Source organism: Athene noctua, chromosome 9 (assembly GCF_965140245.1).
Source record: "Athene noctua chromosome 9, bAthNoc1.hap1.1, whole genome shotgun sequence".
Classification (NCBI taxonomy): Eukaryota; Metazoa; Chordata; class Aves; order Strigiformes; family Strigidae; genus Athene; species Athene noctua.
This window is the reverse complement of record NC_134045.1, coordinates 5,603,762-5,619,931: the sequence shown is the minus strand read 5'-3', so window position 1 is coordinate 5,619,931 and position 16,170 is coordinate 5,603,762. Positions and strand designations below refer to the sequence as shown.

Below are 16,170 nucleotides of genomic sequence, written 5' to 3'. Positions count from 1 at the left end.
GTTAGCAGGAGAAAGTCTGTGTCACAGTTCTGGTCCCTGGGAGGGAGAAAGCCCTGCTTCTAAATGATGCCCATCTGTGTCTGTGGCCCTTACTCAAATCATGTCCTAGTGACAGATTGAGATCACACCACGGTTTTCTGTGCTTGGGGCTATCCATCTGTATCTGTTTTACCTGTCAGTTCACGTGCCTGTCCCTGGGATGGGAAGACAGGTGGTCCGGGACAGTATCTCCTGTGGTAGCAATAAAGTTCAGAAGAGACAGAAAGACATAGCTTTCCCTAAGCCTCTAGATTTGTCTTGTGCCTGAGGTTTTTTCCCCCTTCTCTCATACAATTTGTATGACAGGAAATGACTCCTGTTCTTATGAATTACTTTTCACACAACAGAGGTGTAGTCCCTACTGTTCTCCCAGTCACTTACCTGCCTGGTGACCATGCACGAGTGCAGAGCGCTGGTCGCTTTGAGCAGGCTGACTCCATGGGCACTACCTGCTTTCCAATGGCAGAGGCAGCTCTAGGTCTCCAAAGTGGGGTGTCTACCTGCTCTTTACCTCTCCTTTGCATCTGGAGAGGAGGCTGGACATGATTCCAGAAACGGCACTGTTTTGTCCTTCTCTTCAGAGTTCTTGGTGCATGTTGTGGTTAAAGCCAGATTATCGTTTACTTTTAGGAGCTCATAGAGCAGGCTTGTTTCCTGTGATGAGCTATGTCTCTGGACTTTTGGAAAGCTGGGAGCAGAGAACTGTTGTTCTGGCTAACTGAAGCAGAGGGATTTCTTCCTTCCTCAAAGTATCACAACTCAGCTGTGCTGTCCATACTGTGCCTTATGTATTCCCTACGCACTGAGCAAGCTCTAAGCTAATGAAAGCCTGGAACTGACTCTGCCCTTGTCAGAGCTGTAGGCAGGCAAGAGTGTGCTCCGGGGCTGTCCGCTCTGAGGAGCAGCTCTGGGCTCCTGCTCCAGGGCTTTGCTCCCAGGAGGTGTCTGGTTCCATGCTAGGATCAGCCTGTAGTGTGCGTGTCTGGTCTCATTAGGTTGCGCATGTTGTTCTGCAAACCTGTCTGCGTTCTCTTGTCTTACAGCGGGGTCAATATGGTAACATAAGTGGAGATGAGATTATTTGAGTTTGAGATTCTTGCTTTTCTCACAAGGTTGTGTTATCATTAGCCTACTTCATCTGTATTTTATGAAGAATGTGTGCTTGGGTAGAAGAGAGTAGTCCAAATTTGACACTACCATAAGAAAAAGACAAGCAGAGCTCAGCTACTTCACTCTGCAGGAGCATTTGGGGACTTTGGGAGTGTGTTTATAGCCTACAGCAATCTGCAGCATGCACTATATCAAGATCTGTGGAGCATTTCCAGGAAGGTGGGGGGGTGGTAGTAGGGGAGTATGAGGCATACTGACCTGGAACCAGGCTCTGACTTCCTTGTGTGACTTTTCCCCCCCACCTCTTTCTACAGGTACCAGAGATAAATCAGGACGTGCAGTGGCCATAATAACAACACGGAACACAGCCTGGTTAAACCCTCACTGCAATACCACTGAGCTTGTACGCCTTCTTCTGTACTTGCATAGCATCCCAAGGTTTGTGATGCTCTTGGGCTGACAGCTGCTCCCGTGTCCAGTTTGCCTTTCAGAGGGGTGAAAGCCAAGGCAGTGAGTGGAACAGGTTGACTTTATTGGCCTAGGAACCTGGTCCAGACAAGTCCTGAAACTGTACAGATGGGGATGTCCTGCTAGGGTGAACAGGCTCGTGTTCAGTAAGCACTTTGGCTATTCTGTATGTGCCTTGTGCATGTGGTGTGATAAAATTGGGTATGTACCAAAGGTTTTCATGCATTGCCATGAATCCGGGCTATTCTTACTATCCTTCACTAGCTCAAAGTGGGATTTGGGAGCTATGATGGCGTAGTCATGCAGCAGCTCTGTGATATAGGGTTGTGACATGATATTTTAGGGCCAGGCCTCCAAGCTGAGAGGGAGGGAGGATCTGCAAGGGTTGAGAAAATCTGCCTTGATGTCTGACTGAGTTTTTGGAGTTTGCAGGCTGGAGTTTGCTGCATTACTCTTCCTGTCACTGTGACATTCTTACCCCCCAGATCATCTCAGGCTCTACTGAGACTGTTTTTCTTTTAGATGATTAAAATAATAAGAGGTAAAGCTAACTCCCTGTCAGTGATTGTTTTGAAGCTTTTAAACCATCGATAAAGGGAGCAGGCTTAATCCATGAGAAAGCTTCTGGTATTTGTGCTTTGGTTGTTATGCTTCTCCCTTCAAATCTGATTCTGGGCAAGATAGTCGCTGGATCTAATCCAGAATGGCTGTTCTTGGGAAGCAGTGTGGCTAAGGCCAAGCTTGTCCCTGAATGCAATTAGGAAGGACTGGTTTTCCTGTGTGGATTATACAAAGTGGGTATCCGCACCTTTGCAATCAGGGAGATGGAGGAATTGGAGAAATTGAAAGCTCAGGTGGAAATAGCAAAGGTAAAAACTGAGTAATCCAGGTGATGGTTTTCATTGTATATATTTTGGTTAGGGGAAGGTGGACAGTGTCCTCACAGAGCTGTAATGTAGTGGGGGTTTTTCACCTTGTCATGACTATGGGCTCGGTTTCCAGAGTTTTGTTGATTTGCATTGCTGTCAAACATGACCTCTTTTTCTCTGTTCTTGCAGACCAGAATGTCAGGCTTTGGGTCTGACTGTTCTTGTGGATGCTCGTCGCTGTTCACCAGTTCCTGCTCTCTTCAAGGCATTCAGCATATTGCAGGTGAGCCTTGAGCTTGGGCAAAGGAGCACTAGTTGGCTTGCCATCTTGGTTGCATGTTACATCTCCATCTGCTGCTTATGTCTCCATCTGCCACCTGGCTTTCAGTTGGCTTTGGTAGGTGGAGTTATGTACCCAGCCCTGTTTTAGGAGAATGACCTGGACTTGCCAGACTGCGGACAAAGCAGAACACCTAAGCCAGTCTGAGTTAGGGGAGAACACCCCTCCCCACCCCTCCAAATTTGCTTCCCTCTCTGTGCTGAGAACAGCACGTACCCAAGTCAGTCATGAATTATTGTGTGCTCAGAGCTGTTGTCCCCGGCACAGAGAGGCTGTGTGAAATATGCAGGGATTTTTGCCCACCACAGAGAAGAGAGGAAGAGGGGCCTCTGCCTGCTACTGAGGGGAGGAAAGGACGCTGCTTGTCATGCCAGGTGGAAGAGCCCATGCAGCTGTTGATGTGGCTGTTGGTGAATGATTGGAATCGGATGTGCTGTAACTCTATATTGCTTCAGGTCAAAGGCTTTCATATCAGTCACTTGGAAAGCAAGTGGATTGTGTTTCCCCCGCTCCCAGATAGAAGCTATCTGCTGCTGTTAGAAAGCCAAGGAGATGCTGGGTTGTAGCTGTGACTAATCTTGTTTAAGCAGGTGTTCCTTTTAAATCAGAGCTTAGGTCTCTTAGGACTCAAACTCTGCAAACTGGAACAGGGCAACAGAGCCACTGCACCCCTTTAGAGACAGCCAGCATGGCTTCCCCAAGGGCAAGTGGTGGCCGATTGCTGCAGTGGCCTTGCTTGCTGGAGGTGTGGCCTGAGTGGAGGAGGTAAGAGACATGGATGTCATCTGCCTGGAGCTGTGTGAGGAGGCCTGAGCTGTGGTGCCCCACAAAGTTCTTCCCTCTTGCTGAGAGCAGGCAGAGCCTGTGGCTTCTTGCCCCTGTTGGCTACTGGCCTGGGGCAGCCTGGAGGAGCCACCTGTGGGGCTGCAGTGGCTGCCTGGAAACAGGGTGGGGTGGCTGGGAGAAGGTACAGCAGCCCTCGAAAGCCCCAGGGTGGGAGGGTGGTGCCCAGGGTTGTGGGGCTCAGAGCTGCTTTCTGCACAGGGCCGTGTCTGTGAGTCTTGCAGAGAGCCATCTGTCCTGGCTACCCCACCAAAGGGCTGCTTCCCCTGGGGAAGGGACAGGGGAGTCCCGCTCTGATTGCCTGCACTGCTGGTGCTGCCTCAGCCCTGGGGACGGTTCAGTGCCCTTTGGGGCTTGGTGGGTCTGTTCTGGGGCTCAGCGATGCTTTTGCACCTCTTGGGTGCCATTTCCCACTGCCCCCTGTGCTCCCCCCATCCCACGCAGGCACAGAGAGGGTCTGGATAAAGGGCTTTTAATGAAAAATAAAGAACAAAATGATCATGAAAAGATAGATGATTATCAGAACCCCTGTTCCCACCCTCCCCAGAACCTCCCAATCCCTACAACAGCATAATCCCTCCCTCCTGTCCCAGCACTGGCTGCAGGGGCCTTGCGCTTGCCACCATTCCGCTGCTGTTTCCCATGCTTTTCCAGCCTGATGTCGTGCTGGGCCATGCTGCCCTGGGGTAGTGGCAGGAGTGTCCCCACATCTTGCTGTGGCTCCTCAGACCTCATCCTGATTCCCTGCTGTCCCTGGGTTTTGGGACACTGCTGGGATGGTGCTGGCCAGTCCCCACTGTCCCCAGGGAGCAATCCAAGCTCCCCCTGGCCTCTTCCAGCAGCACCCCAGGCAGCACAACGTTGCCGGCTGGAATCCCCACAGGGTCCCTGGAGGCTCGGACATGGAGGGCAGAGGAGGGGCAGAGTGAGATGCCCTCACTTGCCAGGGAGATGTCAAACACTGGCAAGGAGTCCTCCTCCGTGGGGACCTCGGTGGCCAGGGAGATGTCGAGACCCTGGCCAGTGTCCTTCTCCATGTGGACATTGGTGGCTGGGGAGATGTCGAGACCCTGGCCAGTGTCCTCCTCCATGTGGACATCGGTCGCCAGGAAGATGTTGTGACCCTGGCCAGCGTCCTCCTCCGTGTGGACATCGGTGGCCAGGGAGATGTCCAGACCACATGGGGAGGTGCCCTGGTCCATTGCCACATGGTTGCCTGGGGGGCTGCCACTGCCCAGGGGTGCTGTCAGGGGTTGGCTGTGCTGGAGAGGCCATGCTGGCTGAGCTGTCTCTTGAGGTGGTGGCAGCAGGGGGCAACAGTTTGAAACTGAAAGAGGGGAGGTTTAGATTAGATCTAATGAAGAAATTCTTCACTGTGAGGGGGGTGAGACACTGGCACAGACTGCCCAGAGAAGCTGTGGCTGCCCCTTCCCTGGCAGGGTTCAAGACCAGGTTGGACGGGGCTTTGGGCAACCTGGGCTGGTGGAAGGTGTCCCTGCCTATGGCAGGGGGGTTGGAACTGGATGATCTTTAAGGTCCCTTCCAACCCAAACCAGTCTATGATTAATGTTTTAATGAAGTTGGTGTCTCTGTGGTTTACGTGCTTCAGTGCCACATCTGAGAGTTGGGGCTGAGTCAGAGGTCTGTCCTCCTGCTTCCTGGGCTGGGTGGAGCTGTGAGCTCTATCAACGTGCCCCTTCTCTGTGATGAGGGAGTAATCTGGTGCCCTGCTTGGTTCTGCAGAGGCAACAAACAAGTTACCTTCTCTTTTATGCTGTGCCCACACGGCAGTGGGCTTGCTAAAGATTTTGAGTACTTTGTTGCCCATGGTTGCACAGTTGTCTCTAATCTTCCAATGATTTGGAAATCAGCAATGCATTGAGACACAATGTGCTTTTTGAGTTCTCAGTCTCATACAAGCATGCCAGGAATAAAGCCATGCTAACCTTAAATTTCCTACCCTCTGAAACTAGACGGGGTGTTGGTGAGGCGAGCTCTTTGCAGTGCCTCTGTAACATCCTTCTGTGAGGGCTGTTTGGCTCTGAGCAGCTTGTTATCAGGGTGGTGCAACAGTTAGTTAACAGGGATTAATGTGCTGCTAGAGTTGAGTGTGTGCTCCAGGTAACAGTGACTGACAGAGGCTTGATTACTCTGCTTGTGGTTTTTGGATCCTTACCCTGACTCTTCTGCAGACTCTATAAACGAGACCTGTTCAGCTAGCTCATCATCTGGTTATGGCACAGGAATAATCCCCTGGCTTCTCTGAGCCTTTTGGAGATCCTTAGTGTTTGCCTCTGATCCCATGGCAGTACTCTCATCTGCTCTGAAACGAGGACAGAGAAATACAGAAAACTGCCTGTAACGACAGTGAGGCAAGCTGAGCTTTCTAGAGCATAGCAACGTTTGCTGGCCAGTGGATGCAGAAGCACAGATTGTATGCTATGCCTCAAAGGTCACAGAACAGATCATCTCCTTGGGGTCCTTTCTGAAATCCCTGACACATCTCCCAGCGTCTCTTATCTCTGGCAGACTGTCTTTTGGAGCTCCTTTCTCTGCTGTTCTGCTCTTTACTTCAACAGTATTATATTTACATGGCTTTTGTGAAGCCTGCTATGATAATGTGTGTAGAATCTGTTCAGCATTGAGATCCAGTGTTGCTTGTTCAATTTTGAAGGGACATTTTTCCTGCAAGCAGTGAGGAGTGCTGCCTCGCAGTAGGTAAGCACAGATCGGATGCCCTAGTGCGGAGTCCCTTCCTGCTGCAGTGCTTGGATCTGTTAACCCTAGAGAACCTCCCTAAGGAGGGAACTTGGATCCCACAGGTTTCTGGTTCAAGATCTGTCAGTCTGAGGAAATACTTCACTCTTCCATCCTTCCAGAAGAAATGTGTGAACAGACTTAAGTGCTAATAGACAACTTCTGGTGCTAGCAGGTGGCTTTCCCTGCAACACTGGGAGACTGCTGTCTAATAGCCACCTTGAAAAGTGGTGAAAGCTTCTCACCCTCTCTGCCTTCAGGGTGGGGGGAGTTGTGTTCTGCAAGACTTTCTTCCTCCTTCCTTTTTAGACTATGGGTGACTGGGAAATCCTTCTGTCCCAGACAGCACTGGGAGCAGGGGCAGAAAGCGCTGCAGCAGAGCTAACTCCGGAAGGAGCAAGGAGGAACTCTGGCAGCTCTGCACGGAGGAGAAGGGAAACGTGCAGTACATACATGCTGCAAGAATAGATCATGCCTGATCTTGTGGGAAGCTGCATAATGATGCTTTGGAGCAAGGATTTTTGCAGAGGTAAATGCTGCTGTGATGTTTGGTCACAGGTTGTCACCAGTAAGTTCTGTGCTGTGGGACCTGTTCAGAGGAACTTTACTGCTCAGTAGTGCTGGTTGGTGAGCAGGCAGGGCATGAACATACGTGGAATGTGTGTGCTGGCCTTCAGTGAACAAGTATCTGGGATTTCCCTCTACCTGAGTCTTTAAGAGTGAGATTTTTAGATTTTGCATCAGTGTGAACACCTAATCCTGTACTCTGCTGCATCTGTGAGTGGGTTGGGAAGGGAAAAGTCTGTTCCTGAAGGCAAAGAGGTAGCATAGTAGCCGTTAAAAGCAGAAAAGTTCTGCACAGAGCTTTGTGTTCAAGAGGTATATTTGCATGCCCTGTTACTATGGAAGTATGAAGGACCTTGGTTGGATGTTAAAGACCAGAGACCTCCTATTACTCCATTACAAGTGGTCACTTTGAGACTGACCATGGTACCTGGGGACTCTCCCATCTGCACAGGCATTCCTGGCAGCCTGTGCTTCAAACTGTGCCAGTGTTAAGTCTGGCCATGGGCTTCCACTGGGTCAGGAAGCCAGAATACTGTTTGAAACTTCAGTCTGAGAAAGATCTAAGAAAATATCTAATTCTGTTTTTTAAAGAAGAATTAAAAGGATGGGTGTTTACCTGGTGCTTTCCAAGCCCCTGTTGATGCCCCTCTATTCTATACTGTCCCCACTGTGACTCTTTTGGAAGGTGAGGAGTTCACTTACATGTGTGTGACTCTGTTTCTTTGCTTCCGGTTAGCTGGTTTTCTTAACAAAGGTGGTAAGAGATTGCAGAAAGCTGCAGGAAAGCTTCCTCCAGTAGCATCTTGCTGCTTCCAGCTCTGCCTGTCTCCTGAGGTGCTCCTGTAAACTGCTTTAGTCAGTTTGGATTGCTCCATCAGTGCTGGATGAGACTGACTTATCTTCAACTGTTTAAAGACAAAAATATGGCAAAAAATACTTGATTTCTCTGGAGGTGTTACTGCTTCTTGGGTTGGAAAACCCTGAACTTCTCCCCTGACAGCTTTAATTGTGAATTGTTTTTCAGTTTCTATTTTCAGGAGTAATGAGTGAGTGGTTTGACTGTTGTAACCTTGTGTTACACCATCACTACCTTTATCCCTCACTCAGATTGCACATCTCATGACTATTGGAGGGAAGAGGGGTTGGGAAAGAATAACTTTTTAGTGCCATGATCTGTCATGAAACTGTGGCTAGTCTTCATCCTTCAGTACTTCCTAGCAGACAAATTCAGAGTTGCTGATATGGCTGTAATACCTCCCCATCCTCTCTTCAGATGAGCTTCAGTATTTAACTTATACAGCCTAATTATGCAATAAATTCTTTTTGGCCTTTTGATCACTGTTTGAGTAACAGGGAAAGTGTTAATAATTTGCTTTGGAGAAGCTGCTCTGAGAAGACTTAACCTCGCATGGTTTTGGAAGGTGTTTCAGTTGGGATTTTTTTTCCTGCCTGTTCAAAAGGATCCTGTTTTAGGACTAGATGAGAGAAAAGTCTTTTCCTCTGCTCTGGAATCTCAGCTGCTGCTTTCACTTGCAGAATTGGGTCTGCTTGTGTTGGTATTGTTTCTTAATTGCTCCACTGGACCCAGTGTCAGGTTAAGTGGCTCAGTATCTGCTGGTCCTCTTGCCTCTGTACTGGCTCTGCTGCTAGTGTCGGGTATTTAACCCTAAACTGCCGGAGCTATTTATTTAAATAGAGTTTTCCTGCTGTCATGGCCTGTTGTATGGCAGGTTCTTTGCAGCTTGAGCAATACCAGAAAGGATTTGTTGCTTGACAGTGTCAGAGATGTTTCCAGAGACAAAGACCATCTAGGAGACATCTAGATGGGATGGCTCTTCTTTTTAACCATGTGGAATGACAGGCAGTTCTCCTTGCTCTCCTGATCCAGGCATGATGTATATAGTGGGCCCTGTCTCCATGGTTTGGATCTTTCTGCTACATTTCCCTCTTCCTGCAGTTGCTCTTTGTGCCTGTTTCTCACTTCCCTGTAGAGTGCTTCTATAATGGGAGAGCTGCTCCCGGATCACAGAGTTTGAACTACAGCAGCCAGACATCCATTGTATTTGGAATTTCTGTTGGATTAACAGTAGAAACAGGATGCAAGTCCTTGATTGTGAGTTGGCAGTAAGTAAAGACAAGATGATGTTTTTGGCACTGTGGAGGAGAAAAAAACTTCCTTTCAGTTAGGAGAAGTGAACAGAAAAGTTATCAAGAAAAAACTTGGACATTGAACATAGTGGGTTTTGTTTGGTTGGTGTTTTGTTTTGGTTTTTTTTTTTACCTCCTGACACATTTCCGTCTGTAGAAGGCAGAGGCTTTTTTAGTACAGCCAAGACCTGACCTCTTTCATTGCTTCCTTAAATACTTCAGGACTTGTTGGTCTGAAGGATACAGCCTTGGTGCTCTGAAGAATGGCCTTCCCTATACCTGGTGTCTACCTTTCAGGCTTCATAAATACCTTTGAAGAATAAATTGCTATCTCCTGTACAAACCTGGTGTGGTACATTCTCTTTAGCATCCCAGACAGGTTGGTAATGGATCTGCGCTCTGTTCTGTTGTAGGACATAGATCCTCATTGTATTCATGGAGTACTGCTTCTGGTTGAAAGAGATCTGACCTTTCGGATGGAGAAGCCACCAGCAGGACAGGTAATGGAACCGTTCATGCAGGGGCTGCTGGGGAGCTCCTGATAGCCTTTATTTAATTCTCCAAACAGCAAGTTCTCTGTCCACTGATGTATGTTTATTCTCACATGAAACCTCTGTAGTTGTTCTCTGTATTTTATGCTTGTGGTCTCTTATGGGTGTGGTATTTATAGGGTTGTAAAGTTTGTGAGCTGAACACATCTCTGTCATGCTCTGTTTATTGCTGAGTCCATCGGTGACATTTGTGCTGTAATTATGTCAGTCTGCTGGGGCCCTCAAGACACAGAAGGTTTGCTGGGACCATGGATAGCTGTATGGAGGGGCCCTGCACACCCAACAGTCATAGAGATGATTTTCACATTCCACTGTTAACAAGGGAGGAAATCCTTGGTCAGGAAGAGATCACGTTAGGCTAAATCCCGCACTCCATCTGTTGAAGTTACTTGTTGCTTTCCTAGATTTTGCATATCTCATGTTTCCTCTTGTCATAACTGCTGCTGTCAGTGGCTGAGAGACTTCTGCAAGAGGGGGAAGAGGAGATGGGTATGTGTGTGAGGTTCCCTTTGCAGCTGAAGTGTCTGGGAAGATTAACAGGAGGTGCTAATGGAGGAGGGAAAATCATCACAGCATCACTGAACACCCCCACTAGAAGTAAATCTGCCTTGGTATGAGAAATGTAGGCTCCCAGCCACTCTGTGGTGGATGAAGAGTATCAGACTGCATCTTAGTCATCTCCCTCTGCTTTAAGACTGTTACAACCTACAAGAGTGGACTGAAATTCTGTGCCTGCCAAAACCCTGTAGACTTCAGAGTAGGCCACGACCTCCCTTTTGGCTCCTGTGAATAAAGACACTGTGAATAGCATCAGGTTTGCTGTGTGTGTGGTGTGCTGCTCCAAAAGGCTAAGGAATAACAAATGCTGTTAGACTCTTTCCTCATTGCCCTCATGTGGAAGAATTTGAAGTCAGGAAGGGGGCTGCAGGTGTGTGCATTCAAGGAGAGCTAACAAAAGACATTAAACACGTCGAACAAATCCAGAGTGTGTAGGAGGGAACAGGGCAAAGGCTAATAAAGGCACAGGCATGCAGGAGGAATCAGAAGCATCATCACTATTTTGGGAGGAGGTGGAAACTTCACAATGTGTGTTGGGGGGATTAAATGTCTGCACCTGAGTTTCTGTGTCTGGGCTGGCTTCCATGTATCTGCAGGAGCAGTTGTTTCTCTGGTGAGTATAAAAATGCTCTGAGAACTTGTCTTCTGCCAGTCTGTAGGATATCTGTGTCAAGATCCAGGAAACACTTGGAGCAAATAGCTGCTGTGATGAGTGGAGAGTTGAGGGTAGGGCAGAGGTGAGTCCGTTAGACTGTTTTTTCCAGGAAGCGAGATGGGAAGCTGGGGGCTGGATTTAACCTCTCAGACTCTCCAAGCAAGTGCAAATTGCAGCACAATGTGGGGTGTGGGAACATGTGAGGGAGTTGCTCTGCTTATACTAGGAGGTACTGGCTCTGGAGAAGGCTGGCTGCTGCCAGACTTCCATCACAGATGTTCTGCTTGGTGAAACAGCATGTTGTGGCCTGCATTCCCTCAGGGTTCGCCCACTAAGCTGTACAGCAAGCTGCTCTAAGATTGTTGGGTTTTTTTTCTTTCATATTGTAGTCATGTTGCAGATATACACTGTGTGCCTTGTTTCTGTGCAAGATTAATACAGAAATAAAGGATACTGTCTTTCATTAACTTTCCCCCCTTCTTCCTCTAATACTCACACCTTAATGCAAATGTGCTTTTATTTCTTCTATTCCCATGCAGTTTGAACTTCTCACCTCCATGAAATCCCTCCATAAGCACATAGACAGCTCACAGCTGCCTCTAGAACTGGATGGGACCTTCCCTTATTGCCACCGGGACTGGTTAAGCTTCCGCATGGTGAGTAGCATGTCCTGGATTCTTTGGTATCCAAGAGAAGAAATGGCATGGTAATAGAGCTGAAGCAAGAGGAGCCTGTCAACAGCTGAACCTACAAGCATTAAAAGATAATGGTTCCTGTAATAGCTATGTATGTGAATGAATTTCTGTTATCAAAAGAATACTAATACTGTTTTCATAAAACGGGTGCACACTGTGGCCTATTGGCATGACTGCAGGAAGTAACATTTTAGTTTTTAACTCATCTGTTTGAATTACATTAATTCTTCCTTCCCTTCAAAATATGGTCAAATCTGAAACAGAATCCTGTTTTGTTGTGATATACAGTGGCACTTCTGTTATATTTGGAGGCTTAAAGGCAGATACTTCTTAAACCAATCTCAGGAGAAGATGTTAGTATCATGTTGTCATTGAAGTAACAGTCAGGAACTTGTGCATAATAAAAATAGTTGAATCTTGGTTTTGGAGCAAGTTCCCCAGACCAGCCTAAGAGCTCCTTTAGTAAAAGCTGCAGTCCTTGCAGGAGTGAAACTTGGAAGTTCCTGATAACTAGTTCACATATTTCTAGGAACATCTTTTTCCTCCTTTAGATGTAGTTCACTTATTTACCAAAGTTGTCATCAAGAACTCTTTAGAAAGCATCTAAACTAAAAATACAGAGAAGGTTAATCCAGGGGGAGCATTGTATTCCTCCTTGAGCGCTGGCCACACGAGGTGAGCAAACAAAAGCTTCCCCATGCAGATTCCATTCAGTGAGACTTAGGGCCAAGGTAACAGCAGGAGGCAGTACCAGCACTATGTTCCTTCTCCCTGTTGTTTGACTACTTTGAGTACACCTTGCTACCATGAGCCTGTCTGACCTGTGTGCTTTTCTCCAGAAAAACTGTGGCCCAAGGGATCTACAGTGAACTGTACCCAGGTGTTGGATTAGAGCCAGCCCAGGGTGCAGGGAGGCTGACCACTCTGTGGAAATGTTTGACCTGGCCCAGGTTAAGCCTCAGAGGTAGAAGGGCTGAAACTGCAGCATCCAAAGTTTGTAAGGAAGGTTGCCCTGGCAAAGTGTGCTGCAGGCACTGATAAGGAGTGCTGCAGCCACCAGTGCAGCACACACCATTGATCTGTGGCGGGACTGCCGGTGTTGCTGGCCATGCAGCAGGGTATGTGCAGACTGCCAGAACTCTGCGAAAGTAGCATCTGTGGCACCAATACCCCCACGTGTACACTCATGCTGTGGAGGGAGCATAAGTCCTGTGGATCATGTGCTTGTTGAATCTTTAAAAGCTGCGTTGGCACACTGAGACTAGACAGAATGAAATCTGTAACTCTGCATGCAAACTGGCTGTCTTCATACTGCTCACCCTGGTGAGTGTTTCCCTCACTCTGGTCACCTCTGCTTCCAAAAGATTCAGTGGTGTTTTGGCTCTGACCTCATGGCCCAGAGTGCTCTGTGGCACCTGGCAGCATTTGAAGCAGGTCAAGATATCATTGATAATACCACTGTGTTGCTGGTGGCAAGCTTCAGCAGTTAGGCTTAACATTTGGCACATGCTAACTTAACTTTTCCAACGTATTTTAGAACCTATTTTTAAAATTAACATCTAAAAGTACTTGCATGAACGTGTGCTGATGCAGTAGAGGTACAGAAGCCTGGTCTTGGTGCCTAGAACTGAATTTGAGAATTGGAGATTTATTTGGCAGTGAGGAAGCAGAGAAGCTTTGCAAGAGGCTGTGAATTAGTTTTCTGAACAGAATTGAGAAAAGCTTGCAAGTTGAGGTGCTCTGTGCGGAAGGATAATTCTTGAAGGAAAGAGCATGATATCAGACTACTTCTTGTTTGTGTCTTGCATCTTAACATGCAAAATGTTACCAGAGGGAGTAAGTGTAGGAATCAATCTGTATGGGTTGCCTAAATATACGATGTATTATGTGTGATAATGACCTGTATGCTCAAGCCCTTTAGATCTGCAGCTATGTGGCAAACAGCATTTATTTCCTGTCTGGGTGATCTCACCTGCATCCTGCTTGCTAATCTGTCACTGCTGGGGCTGTTCCAGCACTCCAGGGAGGAGGAGTTCAACTCAGTAAAGATTCAAACAGCTGCTTTTTTGTTTTGTTTTGAGCATGGCTGTTTTGGAATCGCTGTTTCTCCCTTCTCTGATTTCAGTGGCTAGAGGGTGGCATCTGACAGTATTTAGGCTTTATATCACTGACTTTTCTAAAAAGTACTGTCTCATGAACCCCTGTGAAATGTGGGGGGGTTTGAGGAGTTTTTTCTGTTCCCCCACAAAGAGAGAAGGGATTTCAAATTCATTGGTAGTTTAGGGTGCTTAATTGTGGAAGCTTTCTGATTTCCTAATCTTTAATTTACACTACTTTTAATATGAAGAGAAATTATGTAAAGTAGATAAATTCCGAATACTTGTTCTATGTGCTGTTCCTCCAAAATTCATGCATAGTGATTCATCTTGGTGGGAAGTTACAAGAAATTCTAATAGTAGAAGAATGTGGGACATAAGTGGACTAATTTTTTTTTTCCTGCAAAGCATGACCCATATGAGCCAAGAGTATGTAAGTTTGTAAGGTCTGCATAGAGGCCTTGGTATAGCATGATGCATCTAAAGCTTTCTGATGGCTTTGCTTCACTGAATTGAACCCTTGGATTAATGTGTTTGATCCTCTCCTGATTTCTGTACTTTTAACCTCCTTCAAGCTGAAAGGACATTAAATAATAATCTCTGCCTTGGTCCTTTCTTCTTGTAGAAGCTGGAACACCTGCTACAAGGATGCCAAGGTGCTTGTGCCTTCCTCCAAGGAGCTATTCATAAAGTGGAACCTGGAAAATTACCAGATAGAGCTGAGGTAGGCATGTCCCTCACCTTGTATCAGAGGTGGGCCTGAGACAGAAGAGAGCAGGAGGCTGGATAGCTACAGAAAAGCTGTAGCTTTGAATTTGCAAGTTGTAGTAGCAGGGTATTCAGCATGCTTGTGTCACTGCGGAGCTGTCAGGACAGTGGGACTAGTAGAAGCTAATCCAAATGAAGTGGTAGAGGCTCCACTGGGTGTAGAAGCTGTTTCTCTGATCCCTTGGTGTCACCCAGGAGACCTCTTCTTCAGCAGTGCTTATTGCTGGTGGGTGCTTGCTCCAGCATTGGAATGCATTCCTAGCAGCTCCACAGCTCCGTAGCTGGTCCTAGCTTTGGTGTCTCTAGTCCTGAGCAGCTGCTTCAGTCTGTGCCACACCAGGTTGGCTTGAATGGCCTGGAGTAAAGTTGAGTGACAATACAGACTGTGTTCACCAGGCCAAAGCTGTGCTGTGGTTCCAGCTTTGCTGCCTCCAGAAGCGAAGTTTGGAGGGTACAAAGACTGAGCCTGTGTTGCTGCCAGCATTATATTATAGGAAGTTGCTGACAGCTCTGCACTGAGGGTCCCAACAGTAGAATGATGGAAGATATCACAGTGGTCCTTCTGGGGTGTACATCCCCATTCTGGATATGCAGCCACACACCTTCATGTGCATCTTGTCCCACTACTTGGAGCCGTGCAGGTTCAGGCTCAAAGAACAGTTGGAGCTAGCTGTGAGTGAAAAGTGAGGCTGGGAAGCTTATTCTTTCTATGCCCAGCCAATCGAGTATGGACAATGATAGGAATTGGGTTTCAGTTTTAGCCTGATGAGGAAACTATGAAGAGTGTAAGGAGCACTCTTTATCACTTTGAAATTGGCAGGCTTGAGGGAAGCAGCTGTGGGAATCAATCTCCCTCTTTCCTAGGGTGGGCCAAGGTGAGATCTGGGGTGTGTGTGTTTTGGGTTGGGCGCTGCTTTTTGCCCATTCCCTTGTTACCTGTAGGTTGCAGTAACTGCTCATCTCACTCTTGCAATCCCTCCAGGAGGCAGCTGTGCTGCTGAGGAATTACAGACAGTTGATGAAGAACGTTCTTGAAGATGTACGGCTGGTCAGGCTGCAGCTGGAGGGTGGAGCGCTCCTGGCCAGACTGAAGAAAGAGGAATCTTGTGTCACCCTCACCCATGACTACAGGTGAGTCCCAAGAGTGGAAGGGGAGGTGGAGATGGGCAAAAAGCAGGTACTGAGAGGCTCTGTGAGATGATCCATTGTTGCTGCAGGCTAGAGAGCAGCTTCGTGTAGCAAGGCCTTTTGTTGGAAACAGCAAAGGTGGAAAGTGTAATGAATTTCATGCTGGCTGCCTCTTCCCCAGTCCAAAAACTTGTCTGGGTGGATTCACTTAGATGGTTGAAGTTCCTTTTCCTTTTCCAAGCCAAATCAGACTTTTTTTCTGTAGGGGAGAGTGGGCTGGATATTTTGTGCACCTCCAAAACACAAGCCTTAATTCACAATGCCAGTGATGAATGTTTAGGTCCGGGGCATTATTGCTGTGTGATTTGCCAAGGCACTCCTTATGCAAGGGGATTTCCAAGGACCTTAACTGTGAGGAATGCTTTCTGGCTGAAGCAAGCTCTGATCTCCTCGCACATTGGTACGGTTTGCACAAACAAATATTCACTGCCCATTTGCAGAATTGGTATGAGAAGCAGGGGCTGAGAGACACCAGCTGTTTGAAATCCCCAGGGCATTGCACAACTCCTGTTTGTACT

The 16,170-nt window shown here is 47.5% G+C and overlaps 1 protein-coding gene across 4 annotated transcripts in view; it reads left to right on the top strand.

Annotated features, from left to right (window-relative positions):
- PLEKHG4 (pleckstrin homology and RhoGEF domain containing G4) overlaps positions 1–16,170 on the top strand; it is a 92,959-nt gene that overhangs the window by 33,055 nt on the left and 43,734 nt on the right. For all 4 annotated transcript variants that reach the window (XM_074912909.1, XM_074912911.1, XM_074912910.1 and 1 more), the window contains exons 5-10: positions 1,464–1,587; positions 2,676–2,769; positions 9,555–9,641; positions 11,445–11,561; positions 14,322–14,420; positions 15,447–15,595. In XM_074912909.1, coding sequence (XP_074769010.1) covers positions 1,464–1,587; positions 2,676–2,769; positions 9,555–9,641; positions 11,445–11,561; positions 14,322–14,420; positions 15,447–15,595 — 670 coding nt within the window. The remainder of the gene's footprint in view (positions 1–1,463; positions 1,588–2,675; positions 2,770–9,554; positions 9,642–11,444; positions 11,562–14,321; positions 14,421–15,446; positions 15,596–16,170) is intronic.